Below are 13,795 nucleotides of genomic sequence, written 5' to 3'. Positions count from 1 at the left end.
GCTTGAGTACTGAGCCCAGGTAGGGAAGTGGAGAGAGACTGCCTCTCTCCTTGGAACAGGACTCCGGGGCTCTGACTACATTCAGATCCTGATCCCAGTCTAGGTCCCCCATAGAACAGCAGGGCCCTCCCCACCTCAGCCCCATGGCAGAGGGGTGCGCTTGTGGTCATTCACAGACCAAGAGGGAAGAGAGAGCCTCACACATGGAGATCCTTGTGTGTGTGGGGGTGTCCCAATAATACTCAAAAGCTCAGGAAGCACCCCAAAACCAGGCACAGGCTGGGGAAATGAGTAAGCAGAGAAAAATAGGAACACCATTGAGAAATACTTTGCCTATAATCCCAAGAAGGATCAAAACACTCAGTCTGAAAATGAGGAAGTCCAAGTTCCTGCATCTAAGACTCCAAGAAAAACAGAAATTGGGCTCAGGCTATGACAGAGCTCAAAAAAGACTTTGAAAATCAAGTGAGGGAGACAGAATAAAAATTGGGAAAAGAAATGAGAGAGATGTAGGAAAAACATGAAAATGAAATCGCTAACTTAGTCAAGGAAATCCAAAAAAATGCTGAAGAAAATAGCATGTTAAAAATCAGCATAGGTCAAATGGATAAAACTGTTTAAAAAGTTATTGAGAAGAATGCTTTAAAAAGCAGAATTGGTCAGATGGAAAGAGATAAGAAAGCTCTCTGAGGAAAACAAATCCTTCAGATATAGAATGGAACTGAGGGAGGCTGCTGATTTTATGAGGAATCAGAACACAATACTTCAAAACCAAAAGAATGAAAAATTAGAAGAAAATGTGAAACATCTCATTGAAAAAACAACTGATATGGAAAACAGAATCAGGAAAGATAATTTAAAAATTATTGGAATACCTGAAAGCCATGATCAGGAAAAGAGCCCTGACATCATCTTCAAAGAATTACTACAAGAAAACTGCCCTGGTGTCCCAGAAGTAGAGGGCAAAATAGAAATTGAGAGAATACACTGATCTCCCTGAGAAAGAGATCCCCCCCCCAAAAAAAAAAAACCCAACCCCCAGGAATATTATAGCCAAGTTCCAGAACTCCCAAGTCAAAGAGAAAATATTACAAGCAGCCAGAAGGACACAATTCAAATATCATGGAGTTGCAGTCAGGATCACACAGGACTTAGCAGCATCTACATTAAAAGCTAGTAGGGCTTGGAATATAACATTCTGGAAGGCAAAAGAGCTCAGAATGCAACTGAGAATCAACTTCCCAGCAAAACTGAACGTCCTCTTCTAGGGAAAAAGATGGACTTTCAGTGAACCAGGGGAATTTCAAATGTTCCTGTTGGAATGGCCAGAGCTGAACAGAAGGTTTGATCTTCAAATACAAGACTCAGATGAAGCACAGAGAGTGGAGGAGAAGGGTAAAATATGAGAGACTTAATGATGATGAACTACATGTATTCTGGCATAGAAAAATGATACTGATAATTTCATATGAACCTTCTCACTTAATAGAAGAAGCTTTTATAGATGAAGCATAGGAGAGAGCTGAATTTGAAGATATAGTGTAAAAATGGAGTCGATGCCTAAAAAGGAAATGTAATGGGAAAAAGAAAAAGGAAAGGAAGAATAGGCTAAGATATTTCATATAATGAGATTTTTTTTTTATTACAATGAGCTATTGCAATGATATGGAAGAGGGGAAGGCAACGGGGAATGAGGGAATCTTTGCTCCCATCAGAGGTGGCTAGGAAAGCAAGCAGCATACATATACATACACACACACACACACACACACACACACACACACACACACACAAACACACACACTCAATGGGGTATAGGCATGTATATTAAGAACGACAGAAGGGGGACAGGGGGAAGGAGGGGGAATGTGAGTGATGGAGAGGGTAGACCATGGGGGAAAGTAGTCAGATAGAATATTTTTTTTTTTTACTTCTCGCAAGGGGTTGGGATTGGATGGCCTGTCCAGGACCATAGGGCCCATTGGATGCTGGGCCTAAGGGGTGGTATGTGGGCTTGGGGCCTCTTGGCCCCAGGGCCGGGGATCTGTCTGTTGCGCCACTTAGCTACCCTACAGCACATTTAAGAAGAGGGACAGAGTGAAAGGAGAGAGAAAATATAGTATATGGTGGTGGGGAAGTATGAATGGAGGGAATTACAATTAGCAATGGCAATGGTGGAAAAATATGGAAGTAGCATTTGTGATGGACTTATCAAAGAATAAGATCCACCCATGACGGAGCTGGAAGTGTTGGAACACAGATTGTAGCACATTTTTAATTATTATTATTATTTTTTTGGGGGGGTGTAGGGCAAATGGAGCTGGGTGGCTTGTCTAGGGCTACACAGCTGGGCGATTGTTGGGTGTGAGGCCGGATTTGGACTTGGGTGCTCCTGGCTCCAGGGCTGGTGCTCTGCCCACTGCATCATCTGGCTGTCCCTACTATTATTGTTAACATTTTATTTTATTTTGGGTCTTTTTTTTTTTTTTTGGTTTTTGCAGGGCAATGGGGTTGGGTTAGCTTGCCCAGGGTCACATAGCTGGGTGATTGTCGGGTGTCTGGGGCCGGACTAGGGCTTGAGTGCTCCTGGCTCCAGGGCTGGCGCTCTGTTCACTGCGCCACCTGGCTGCACTTATTATCATTATCATTATTATTAATTTTTTTCTCTATCGCTCATGTGGGTTTATATTTTGGGGGGGGTATTATGTTTACTCTTAAACAAGAATATTTTAGTAATGTATAAAAAACATCATTTGTACAAAAATAAAAATAAATAAATAAAAGAAAACTTTCAAGAAAACACTGAAACTGAATAGAAAAGACTAAATTAAACTTTTAAACAGAAGACTTAAGAGGATAAAAAGATAAACATGAAATAATCATAAGAACTCAATAATGTTAAACCGCTTACATTCATATATAGAAAGATGATACATGTAACTTCTAAGAACTTTATCATTATTGGGGCAGTTAAAAGGAATCTTCATAGATAGATGACATGAGTGTGAATTGCTTATGTTGGAATGATCTCCAAAATAATGAAGGGGTGAGAAGGAAAAGAAAGGAAAGGACAGGTAGAATGAGGAAAATTTTCTAACATAAAAACAAGAAAGAGTTTTTACATTGGAAGAGAAAATGGGGGTGAGCAATGCTTCAACCTCATTCTCAACAGAAGTGATTCAAAGAGGGAAGAATATATAGACACAGTCGGTTGTTTATAGAAATATAACTTACCCAATAAGGAAATAGAAGGTAAGGGATAAAAACGGGTGTGTGTTTGTGTGTGTGTGTGTGTGTGTGTGTGTGTGTGTGTGTGTGTGTGTTGTGTGATATGTGTGTGTGTGTGAATGGACAGCAGAATGGATTAGACATCAGAATCCAACAATATATTGCTTATAAGAGATACACTTGAAACAAGACACACAGCGTTAAAATAGTAGGCTGAAGCATAATCTAAAATGCTTCAGATGAAGTAAAAAGGCAGGAGTAGCAATCATGATCTTAGAAAAAACAAAAACAGAAACAGATCTAATTAATTTGTTATAAGAAATGATGAGGCAGGTAGCTGCAGAAAAAACATGGTTAGAACTTTATGAATTGATGCAAAGTGATGTAAGATGAACTGGGAGATCATTATGCATAGTGACAAGCAATGTTCTAATGATGAATTGTGAAAGAATTGGCTAATCTGATCAATAATTCAAGACAATTCCAAAGGACTCATGATTTAAAAAAATCCTATCCACCTAAAGGGACAGAAATGATGATTTCTGAGCACAAATTTTATTTTTTCTTACTTTAAAAAATATGGCTAATATAGAAACATTTTTTTAATGATTTCACATGTCTAAGTGATATATTATTTGCCTTCTCAGTGGTATGGCAGGAAGTGAGAGGGAAAGAATTTGGAATTCAAAATTAAAAAGAAAAGGGCAGTTAGGTGGCTCAGTGGATAGAGTACCAGCCCTGGAGTCAGGAGGACCTAAATTCAAATCTAATCTCAGACACTTAATAATTACTTAATTGTGTGACCTTGGGCAAGTCACTTAACCCCACTGCTTTGAAAAAAACAAAAAAAATTTTAAAGAGTAAAAGTAAATAATGAACTAAAATACTTTTCAAAAAAACTTTAATACAGAGAGCATAAAACAGACAAGAATGTAGTACCTTACCAAGTAGCTTAAGCAGTTAATTTTTACTCTCTCAGGGGTGGCTAGGTGGCATAGTAGATGAAGCACCGGCCTTGGAGTCAGGAGTACCTGGGTTCAAATCCTGTCTCAGACACTTAATAATTACCTAGCTGTGTGGCCTTGGGCAAGCCATTTAACCCCATTTGCCTTGCAAAAAAAAACAACCTAAAAAATTTTTTTTTACTCTCTTCTTTAAACTACTTTTTGAATGACTTAGTAGTTCTTTGTTCATAATGTCTTAGTTTGTTTGAGCCCCTAGGAGAAAGTAAGTTCCTTGAGGGCAGGAACTATAGATCCATCATATAATGGAAGCACAGATTTAGGAATCTTAGAAGTCATTTCAAACTCTTTTCTGGCCTACTTGTTGTTTCTCCTAAATAATATCCCATCTCCCAACTTCCTGTTTTTCCATTCCTGAAATGCTCTCCCTCTTCAAATTCCTCTTAGAATTCCTAGTTTCCTTTGATCAAAGATCAGCTCAAACCATACCTCCTACAATGAGGTTTTTCCCAATCCCATCCCCAAGGACCAGTATTCCACACTCCCCAATAAAGTATCTTGCACAAAAGTTTGTGCTTATTGACATTCACTTATATTCTTTCTCTTAATAGAATGTGTTTTTGAAGGGAAGGATTGTTTACTTTCTGTCTGTATAATCCCAAGGCCTGCAATGATACTCAATATGTTTGCAGAGTGATCTTGTCCAAGGATTCTCATTTTATCTAAGGAAACTGAAATTCAAAGAATAAACTTCCCAAGATCAGACACCTAGTTAGTGGCAGTAGGATCTGATTCACATCTGACTCTAAATCAAGCATTTTTTCTACTGTACCATATTGGATCATCCTGGCCTATACTTGATAGATGAAGACACTAAGGATTGGAAAAATAGTTTAATAACTCAATACCAAAACAGGTGTCCTATGCCCACGATCGAATTCTTTTAACACCAAAATAAATGAGTGGAGATATTATAAAAAAGGATCCCTACTTCAAAATATCTGCAAAGTTGGTTTGGTTTGAAGCTAGCAAAAGACATTCTATTTCTCAAAAGTAGTAAATAGATTCTATCAAAATTTAAGATTTCACTATGATGCTCCTTCTTGAAGGCACAGATATTCAACAAATATTCACAGAATCCCGAAGAATCTAGAATCATCAGCACTGAACTTCACTCTAAAGAGATTTTCAAGAAGCACTTGGTACACTGTGAAAAAAACAAACACTAAATTTGGAGGTTAGAGAACCTGCACATTGACTCTGCCACCTCAATACTTCATCTCAAGAAAATGATTTAACCTCTCTAGACCTGATTCTTCCCTTGTAAAATAAGGCTGAAATATACCTTTCAAGTTCTCGATATGTTTATGGCTAGATGACCCCTTTCAACTCAATCTGATCTCAATATATTTGAGTCAAAGGGAGTCAAGATATAATGAAAGAGGAATATAGTATGGCAGAAAAGTTTTGGAATGAGAAGACTTGGTTTCAAACTGGTCCTGCCAATGGACCTATATGACCCTGGGATGAATTATTTAATCTTCTTAGATCTTAATCACAAAAGGAGAAAATTGGATTAGATACTTATAAAGGTCCCTTCCAACCTTAAATCTCTGATCTTATAAATTTCTGCCTGAATTATATTTGTATCAATTTTACTATTAAACCCTCTTTTTTAGCATGGAGTCTAGTAGCTGCTGAAGTGTCTTCAGAAAAGGAATTCAGGCCCCAAATGGGGATGAGATCTACCATATAAGCAAGATCACTTCCGAATCCTCTTCCGGCAGGCTTTGGGGGTTTCAGGAGTGGGGGGAGAAGAAGAGAAGAGATGAAGTAAACAGAATGAAAACCTCTGACTACTCTTCAGGTCCCGGACTGCTGCTCACCTCCTCCTCCCGTCCTCTCGGCATGGGCCCTGGAGGATTGACTGCTACAAAATTCAACAAAAATTCAACAATTATCAAATGCAAGCTACAAAGGCACACTGAAGCCGTCTCCACTGGGGAGCTCCATGAAGAGGGGGCCGGGGCGGTAGAAGGCCATGGCCCCCTCCCCACGCAGCCCCACGGGAAGGCATCCTGGGGCCGGGCCGCCGGGCTGCGGAGGCCACTTACCAGCCGTTGACCTCATTCTGGGAGTTGACATCCACCCCGCTCTCCACCAGCTTCTGCACCTCGCGGATGTCGCCCAGGGCCGCGGCCTCCCTCAGCCTCTCCTGCTGCTCCTTCTCCTCCAGCTGGGCGCTCATGGTTCCCCCAGGGACCGCCTCCGCTTCCCCGCGGCGCTTCTGCCCGAGCCCGCCGCAGCCGCCGCGGCCTGCGTCCGCCCGCCCGCCCCGGGGCCTGGCTGCTCGTCAGCGCCGAGCCCGCCCGCGCCCCTGCCTGCGCCCCCGCCGCGGCCTCCCCGCGGCCATGGGCCCGGCGCGAGTGAGAGCTGGGGGGGAGGGGTGCCTCCCACCGGCCCCGGGGGCTGCCCTCGCCGCCGCCGCCGCCGCCGGCTCCGGGGCCGAGCCGAGCCCTCCCGCCGGTGCGCTCGGGGGACACAGTTCGGTGTGACAACCCCGACCTAGAGACTTGGAGTTCCTACGGCCTCTCTGGCCGAGCGGCCGGGCCCTGCCTTTATGTCACCGCGCCGCGGGGTCATGGGTCACCGCTGAATCACCGACTATTTTTAGCATTCCTCCTCCCTCCGGCTCCCTTTATCTCCTTTATCTTTTCTCTTCTTTACTCCTTTCCCCTCTCTTCCGTCCTTTACACACCCCCTTCTTCCTCCTCTTCATTCCCACTTCCCTTCCCATTCCCTTTCTCTTTCATCTCTCCTTTGCTCCACTTCCTTTTCTCTTCCCTCTTTCTTTTCACTCCCTTCCTCTTCTTCTTCCCATTTCCTTCCTTTCCCTCTCTTTGTACACTCTCCTTTCCCCCCTTTTCCATTCACTTGCTTTCTTCCTATTCATTGCTTTCTCTTCATCCTCCCCTTCATTTCCACAACCCTTTTCTTCCCATTCTTTTTCTCTCCTTCCTCTTTCCCACTTCTCACTTCCTCTCCTTTTCATACTCTTCATTACTTTCTTTCCTCTTCCCTTTCATCTGTTTCCTCTTCTTTTCCTTCCCTTACTCTTCCCTACTTTCTACTCCTTTTTTCCTTTACCTTTCTCTTTCTCTCCTTCCCCTTCTCCCCTTTTCCCTAAACAATCAATTAATCAACATTTATTAAGCTCCTGCTATGTTCCAATCATTTCCAGAGGCATTAGTCAACTCCTCCCTCAAGGAGCTTACAATTAAAAGGAGACTACATGCAGGCAAATACATAGAAGCAAGCTATAAGCAAAGAGCAATAGGAAATTATTTAAAGAGGGAAAGCACTCTTCACCCCTTCATTTCTTTTTTCTCTTCTCCCTTCTTCCCCACTTCCCTTCTCCCTTTCTCTTCACCTCTACCTTTCAATCCTTCCTTTTCTCTCTACTTACTGTTCCCCTTTCCCCCTCCACTTCTTTGCACTCTCCTCTACCTTTCTTTCCATCCTCCATCCTTTCTTCCCCCTCATCCACCCTTATTTCCACTCCCCTCTTCTCCCTTCCTATCCTTTCCTCTCCCCTTCCTCTTCTCCCCATTTTCCCACTTTACTTCCCTCCTTCCTACTACCCTATCTTCTCCCCTTCTCACTTCCCTCTTTATCCATTCTTTCTTTCCCCTTCCCCTTTCTCTTCTACCTCACTGCCTCCCCTTCTTCCCTTTTTTCTCCTTTCCCCTCTCTTCCTCCACCTCTTTTCCACTTTTCTTCCTTCTTCTTATACTCCCATATTGCTTCCCTCTTACCATTTCCTTATTTCTTCTCCTTTCCCTCTTCTCTCTCCCTTCCTCCTCTCTCCTTCCTCTTCTTTCTCTTTCTTCTTTCTTCCATTTCTCTTCCTTCTTTCCTTTTCTCCTCACCCTTCCTCTTCCTAGTACCTTCTTTCTCCTTCCCTTTACCTATTCTAATTCCCCCTCTTCTTCCCCTTCCCACCCCCTTCCCCTCATCCTGCTTCCCTCTCTTCTCCTTCCCTTTATGTTCCCTCCTTCCTACTCCTCTCTTCCCCTTTTCTCCCTTCCCCCCCTCCATTTTTCATCTTTTGTAGTCTCCAAAATGAAAGGAAAGGCACAGGTAATGGAAGGAGGAAGTGTATCTCTAGAAAGCAGTAAAGACTAAACCTGTGATGAAAGCCTTTGGACCAGACTAAGAACTAAGGAGTGCCTCTTTGTCATTCTGACTTATTTGAGCCAGTTTGTTATACAGCATGAGGAAAAAATAAAAAAATCGCCATGGATTACATGGATAGGAGTTTTTACAATAGGCATTTGATTACATCTATATCAGGGGCAGCTCACCTGGGATGCTCACCAGGGGAAGTATGGAGGATTGGAACTGTCTATGCCCCTGGGAAAAGCCCCTCTTACCCCTCTCTAGCATAACTGATAGCTATATTATACCAATTCTTTTCATTGTGCTCGAGAGCATGCTATTTATGTCAAGTCTGTCTTGTGTAATAGCTAGAGAAAAGAATTGCAGGTATTCAGTGAATTTGGCTTTTTTTAAAAAAAGTTTTAAAAGTGCTTGGTTTTTTAAACTTTTTTTATATAAATCAATTTCTTTACAAATTTACCACACCTCTCAATTGAGTAAATGATAATTGATTATTCTCAAGAAGGTTATTGTAGGAGTAAAAAAAAAAAAAGGAAATAAAGTATCAGTTAAATTAGAATTATGCAATTTCTGTTTCCAGGAGCTCCTAAAAGAATTATAATATATGTATTTGTATATTCTGAATACATAAATATAGTTTAATGTATATTATACATTATAAGTATATATAAAAATTTGTATACATGTATATGTATGCATATATGTATATATATGCATGCATATAAAAATCTTGCCTAATTAATCTGAAAGGTTGAACCCGAGTCAGTACTGCTTTTTCCACCCAAAGGGAGTAGAAAACACAGCTGGGCCAGTGTCTGGGTGCTTCAGAGAGAACTTGAGGTCAGGAGGCTTTAGAGACAACACTGAGGGAAGGAAGAGTGGGGATCAATCAGGATGCGACAAAATTAACATTAGAGTATTTATTTCAGTCTTTCTTGGGACACCCCAGTGCACTCAAAGCAAGCTTTCTCTTTTTGCTGGTGGTGGGGAAAAGCCCTCCTGTGTTTATTGAAAATTTTCAAAAGAAGGACATATCTCATGCTTCTTAAATGTAACTTAACTCCTAATGTAAGTTGACTACAGCTATAAAGTGGTATGAAAATGCTCAATACATAATACCAAATGAGGGAATTTAATTTCCTCTCCCCTTATATATTTAATAAGAATAATAACTAGCATTTATATAGTGCTCTAAAGTTTGCACAACACTTTACAGCTCTTATTTTATCTTTGCAACCCTCCATTAACCTCCTTTTATATATATCAGGAAACAGTTAAAATCAGGAGACACAGAGAGATTGACTTGTCCAGGGTCATACAGCTGAGTATGTCTGAGACAAAGATTCAAATTTCTGCTGTTTAATCCTCTGATTTTCAAGAGGAGGAAATTGATGCTCAGAGCTCTTATTTACAGGTTGTAAGAGGAACAATTCAAATGAGGGTCTTCAAATTTAACTCCCACAAAAGTAAAACTTAATGAAACCAGTTCATTGTCCTTTCTCCATACAAAATTTATTTAATATCTTTATCTGCAAAAATCTCTACAATCCAATCCAACTATCAATAGACTATTTTGGGGGTCTATATCAAGTTTAGAAACTCAATAAATATTTGAGTTGAATTCAAGTTGAAGTAGCCACAGCTAGGAGCTGGCATATATAGGTTTAATTCCATTTTCATTCATATAACATATAGGAAATATCATGTTTCCTTGTAATCTTGGAAAAGCCACTTTAAAAAACTGCCAAAATTTCTCTCTGTAAAATAAAGTAGAACAATTCTTGTTCTTCCTACCTTACAAGATTGTCAAGAAGACAAACTAAATAGATCTTTGGGGTGGGGGGAGGATAAGGAAGTAGAGATGGGGGAGAGGGACCAGACCTGTGAATTTATTTGGGGAACTCATTCTGTCAAAGCCTATGTGTTTCTGCACTGCTGTTGTAATTGCAGTCTTAGATTTGTTCAAACAATTGTTATTTTCCCTTCATTTTGGCAGAGGACCAATGGCATTACAGGTGATGGCTTAAACTGTGCACAAATTGGATTTATTTTTTGTTTTTGGTGTTTTTTGTTTTTTTTTTTTAGATTTTGCAAGGCAATGGAGTAAGTGGCTTGCCTAAGGCCACACAGCTAGGTAATTATTAAGTGTCTGAGGCTGGATTTGAACTCAGTTACTCCTGACTCCAAGGCTGGTGCTCTATTCACTGTGCCACCTAGCAGCCCTGTTCATCCATCTTTGATGAAGATGAGGTTGGAATGCACTTCAAGCATGAGAGTTAGCCTGAATGAATGCACTATGGGTAGAGATTTGAGACCATCTAGTATTTCAGGTTATGTAGTATATAAAATGAAATATTGAGAGAGATAAGTTGAACCCAGAATGTGAAGACTGAAGTGCTGGGATAAGGGAGGGAAAGGGAAATCATGGAATGTGTTTAAATTTGAGACTAATGTAGACAGAGCCATATTTTAGAAGATTATTTTAGCAGCTTTGGGAAGGATAGACTGAAGAGAGGAAAGAGGTCTTGAAAGCAGGCCATCCTAACTCCAGGTCATGCTGATGTTCTCTCCAGCTACTTTCTTTTTTTGTTTGTTTGGGGTTTTTTTTAGGTTTTTTGCAAGGCAAATGGAGTTAAGTGGCTTGCCCAAGGCCACATAGCTAGGTAATTATTAAGTATCTGAGACCTGATTTGAACTCTGGTACTCCGGACTCGAAGGCCAGTGCTCTATCCGCTGCGCCACCTCTACTTTCAACAAGCTTTTTTAAGTCCTACCATGTTTCCTCATCTGTAAAGTGAGGCAGGTTAGATGGTGGCAGAGGACACTAATAGTCCCATGTGCCAGGCAGGCAAGGTTCCAAATACCAGTAACAGACAAAATTCAGTTCTAGCGATTGGAGTTTACTTTTTATTACAGAAAAATACACATCCAAGATTTACAAAACAATTAGAAAGCAATAAGGGAAAGGCCCTGAGGCCTGGCCCCAAGTAAGGAAGACTTGGCTTCCAATTCTGCCTAAGCCACTAACACCTGGGCAAGTCACTTCAGTCCTTCAGTAAACATTTAATTAAGCCCTACCCAGAGCCAGGCGCTGTATTGTGCTAATTAATTGCAGGGGAGACTAAGATAATTCTCAAAAAGCCAACCATGGGCTTAGACCGAGTTCCTCAGTTATCTCGTCTATGCTTTTATTAACTGACCTCCCGTTAGGAAGCGGCTCGAACCTCAAGGAAAGTATTTCTTAAACAGTTAGCAAATGGCTTACTGATGCAAGGCAAGGGGCAGCCGGCCCAACCCCTAGTTTTAGAGAAGAGCCAAGGGCGGCCCCGGGAGGCGGAATCACCCAGGCCACGCAGGGCTTGTCAGGATTCCCACGCCGCGGTGGCGGGAGCTACAGGAGAACACGCCGCCTCTAGTGAAAGCCATGGCCGGAGGAAAAACAATTCCGAAAGTGGCAGCAGGAAGCGCGCTCCGCCCCCAATTTAGTCTTCCCCCGGGCTGGGGCCGGCCGGAAGGGGTGGGGGCGGCGGCGAAGGGGGAGTAGCCAGACACGCCGCGCCGCCGGGACTATAAGACCCAGGAGACACCGGGCGGAAGACCGCGAGATCGGCGGCGGGGCCGGCCCGCCCGGGGTGCGTTCTCGCGGGCGCCCGCGCAAGGCACGCCGGGAAGCTGTTCGCGCCGCTGCCGCCATTTTGACTCGTCTCCTCTTCAGCGGCGGCCGCGGCCCCTGTTGCCGGAGAGCGGCGCGGAGCGAGCTACGGCGTCGGCCTAGGCGTCGGCGTCGCGGGGGGGTTGTTTGTATTTTTTTTCCCCTGAATCCGGAGGCTGTCGGAGCAGCCGCCCGCCCAGGAGCACCATGATTTCGGCCTCGCAGTTGTTGGATGAGTTAATGGGCCGGGACAGGAACTTGGCCCCCGACGAGAAGCGCAGCAACGTGCGGTGGGACCATGAGAGCGTGAGTGCCGGGGCTGGGGCCTGGCCCGGGGGCGGGGCGCGGCAGGGCGGGCCCGGGGCGTGGGACTCGCTCCTCCGGGGTCCGTGAGAGTCACGGGTGCCCCGGACGCCCGCCCGCGCGGGAAAGGAGAAGCTTGCTATTTTTTTTAGGCTCGAGAGGCGCGGCCTCGCGCGGGAGCGGCGAGGGAAGAGAGCTAACACCCCCTCCCTCGCCCGCCCCCCCAAGTTTGGGCGCGCGTGTCCTTGGGGTCCCGCTGCCCCGGCCGCCCCGCGCTCCCCCTGCGCCCCGGGACCTGTCAGAGCGGCCAGAAACTTCGCTGCCCGAAACGCCCTCCTCGCCTGGTGCTCACCCACCGTGGCTTCAAAAGTGCCGGGGATTCCATTTGTATTCTTCTTAATTTCTTCCTTCCTTCCTTTCATTTTATTTTATTTTTTTTGCGGGAAAAATAAGTTTTTCCAATGGTGGAATTTGTTAATTGACATTATCCAAAAGGAAAGGATGCACAGGGCGGTCATCTCTCCCTACACTTTCTGTCACACATAGATGAATGCTTTTAGGAATTGCAAAACAAAGTGCTCCTTCTGTGAGGTCAGAAGTCAGGTGAGCCAACATGAAGCGCTTAAAATGCGCTGGGCATCGAGATAAAATGGCAAATAAAGTATTGTAATATATTGTAAAATAGCTGTGCTTCGTTAGAATTAGAGGTGGTTAAATGAAACTTTATAACTGGGTCTCTTCCCCCATGAAAAAAAGTTGGGGGGGTGGTTTTTTTCTGTTTCTTGCTTTAAAATAATTGAGTGATGTTTTGAAGGTCGTGTTTACTCACTAGAGTGAAGTATTTTTGTTAATCCATTTTTTGAGGAAAAATTCACTTACATCTACTTTAAAACTTGGAAAATTTTCCTTCCAAAGGTGATTTTGCCCAATAGGGTTTTTTCACACTCATATTTGTGAGAAAGGAGATAACTTGAAGCAACAACTTTCTTGGACTGGACACTCCCTGACCTGTAGGTAGTAGTTTACATTGTGACTTGGGCACTAGTTTTCTTACTCCCTCAGCCCCCCACCTTGGTAGCCCCTCAACTTAAACAATAGTAGAGATGTAAACAGGCTAACTAATTGAATTACAAGTCAACAGCAAACTTTCTGTTGGCTAATTGCAATATCTTAGGGCAGGGAAAGGAGTGGAGGGTTTACATGTAGAAATGAAAAAAGTGTCACCCTGCTGCCAAAGGAACTTAGTCTAGTAGGTGAACTTTACCATATACTTAGAAAAGGTGTAAAATAGACTAAAGATGCTAAAATGTTCCTAGTTGTGGTGAGTAGTTGATGACAAACCCTTGCTTTTTTCACCTTATTCTTGTTTTCCCTGAAACCAGGACTTTCCTGGTGTATTATGAAATGCATTATGATATTGTCTCAATGATGCTGTTAGAAGAGAAAAAGGCATTATCATTATGATGCACTT

The 13,795-nt window shown here is 43.0% G+C and overlaps 2 protein-coding genes across 10 annotated transcripts in view; one reads left to right on the top strand and one right to left on the bottom strand.

Moving 5' to 3' along the window:
• The window catches only part of ANKRD40 (ankyrin repeat domain 40), a 33,434-nt gene extending 26,693 nt beyond the window's left edge, over positions 1-6,741 (bottom strand). For both annotated transcript variants that reach the window (XR_012475860.1, XM_074223723.1), the window contains exon 1: positions 6,305-6,741. Coding sequence is in view for 1 of the 2 variants with exons in the window: in XM_074223723.1 (XP_074079824.1) it covers positions 6,305-6,438 (134 nt within the window). In the remaining variant the exon portion in view is untranslated. The remainder of the gene's footprint in view (positions 1-6,304) is intronic.
• Positions 6,742-12,057: 5,316 nt separating this feature from the next.
• LUC7L3 (LUC7 like 3 pre-mRNA splicing factor) overlaps positions 12,058-13,795 on the top strand; it is a 51,679-nt gene continuing 49,941 nt past the window's right edge. For 5 of the 8 annotated variants that reach the window (XR_012475856.1, XR_012475855.1, XR_012475854.1 and 2 more), the window contains exon 1: positions 12,058-12,327. Coding sequence is in view for 3 of the 8 variants with exons in the window: in XM_074223716.1 (XP_074079817.1) it covers positions 12,229-12,327 (99 nt within the window). In the remaining 5 variants the exon portion in view is untranslated. The remainder of the gene's footprint in view (positions 12,328-13,795) is intronic. The other 3 variants (XR_012475857.1, XM_074223717.1, XR_012475858.1) reach the window with 2 other exon arrangements.

The sequence above is a fragment of the Macrotis lagotis genome, chromosome 2 (assembly GCF_037893015.1).
Source record: "Macrotis lagotis isolate mMagLag1 chromosome 2, bilby.v1.9.chrom.fasta, whole genome shotgun sequence".
Classification (NCBI taxonomy): Eukaryota; Metazoa; Chordata; class Mammalia; order Peramelemorphia; family Peramelidae; genus Macrotis; species Macrotis lagotis.
Note: the sequence above shows the minus strand (reverse complement) of the source record. Positions and strands in the feature narration are given on the sequence as shown.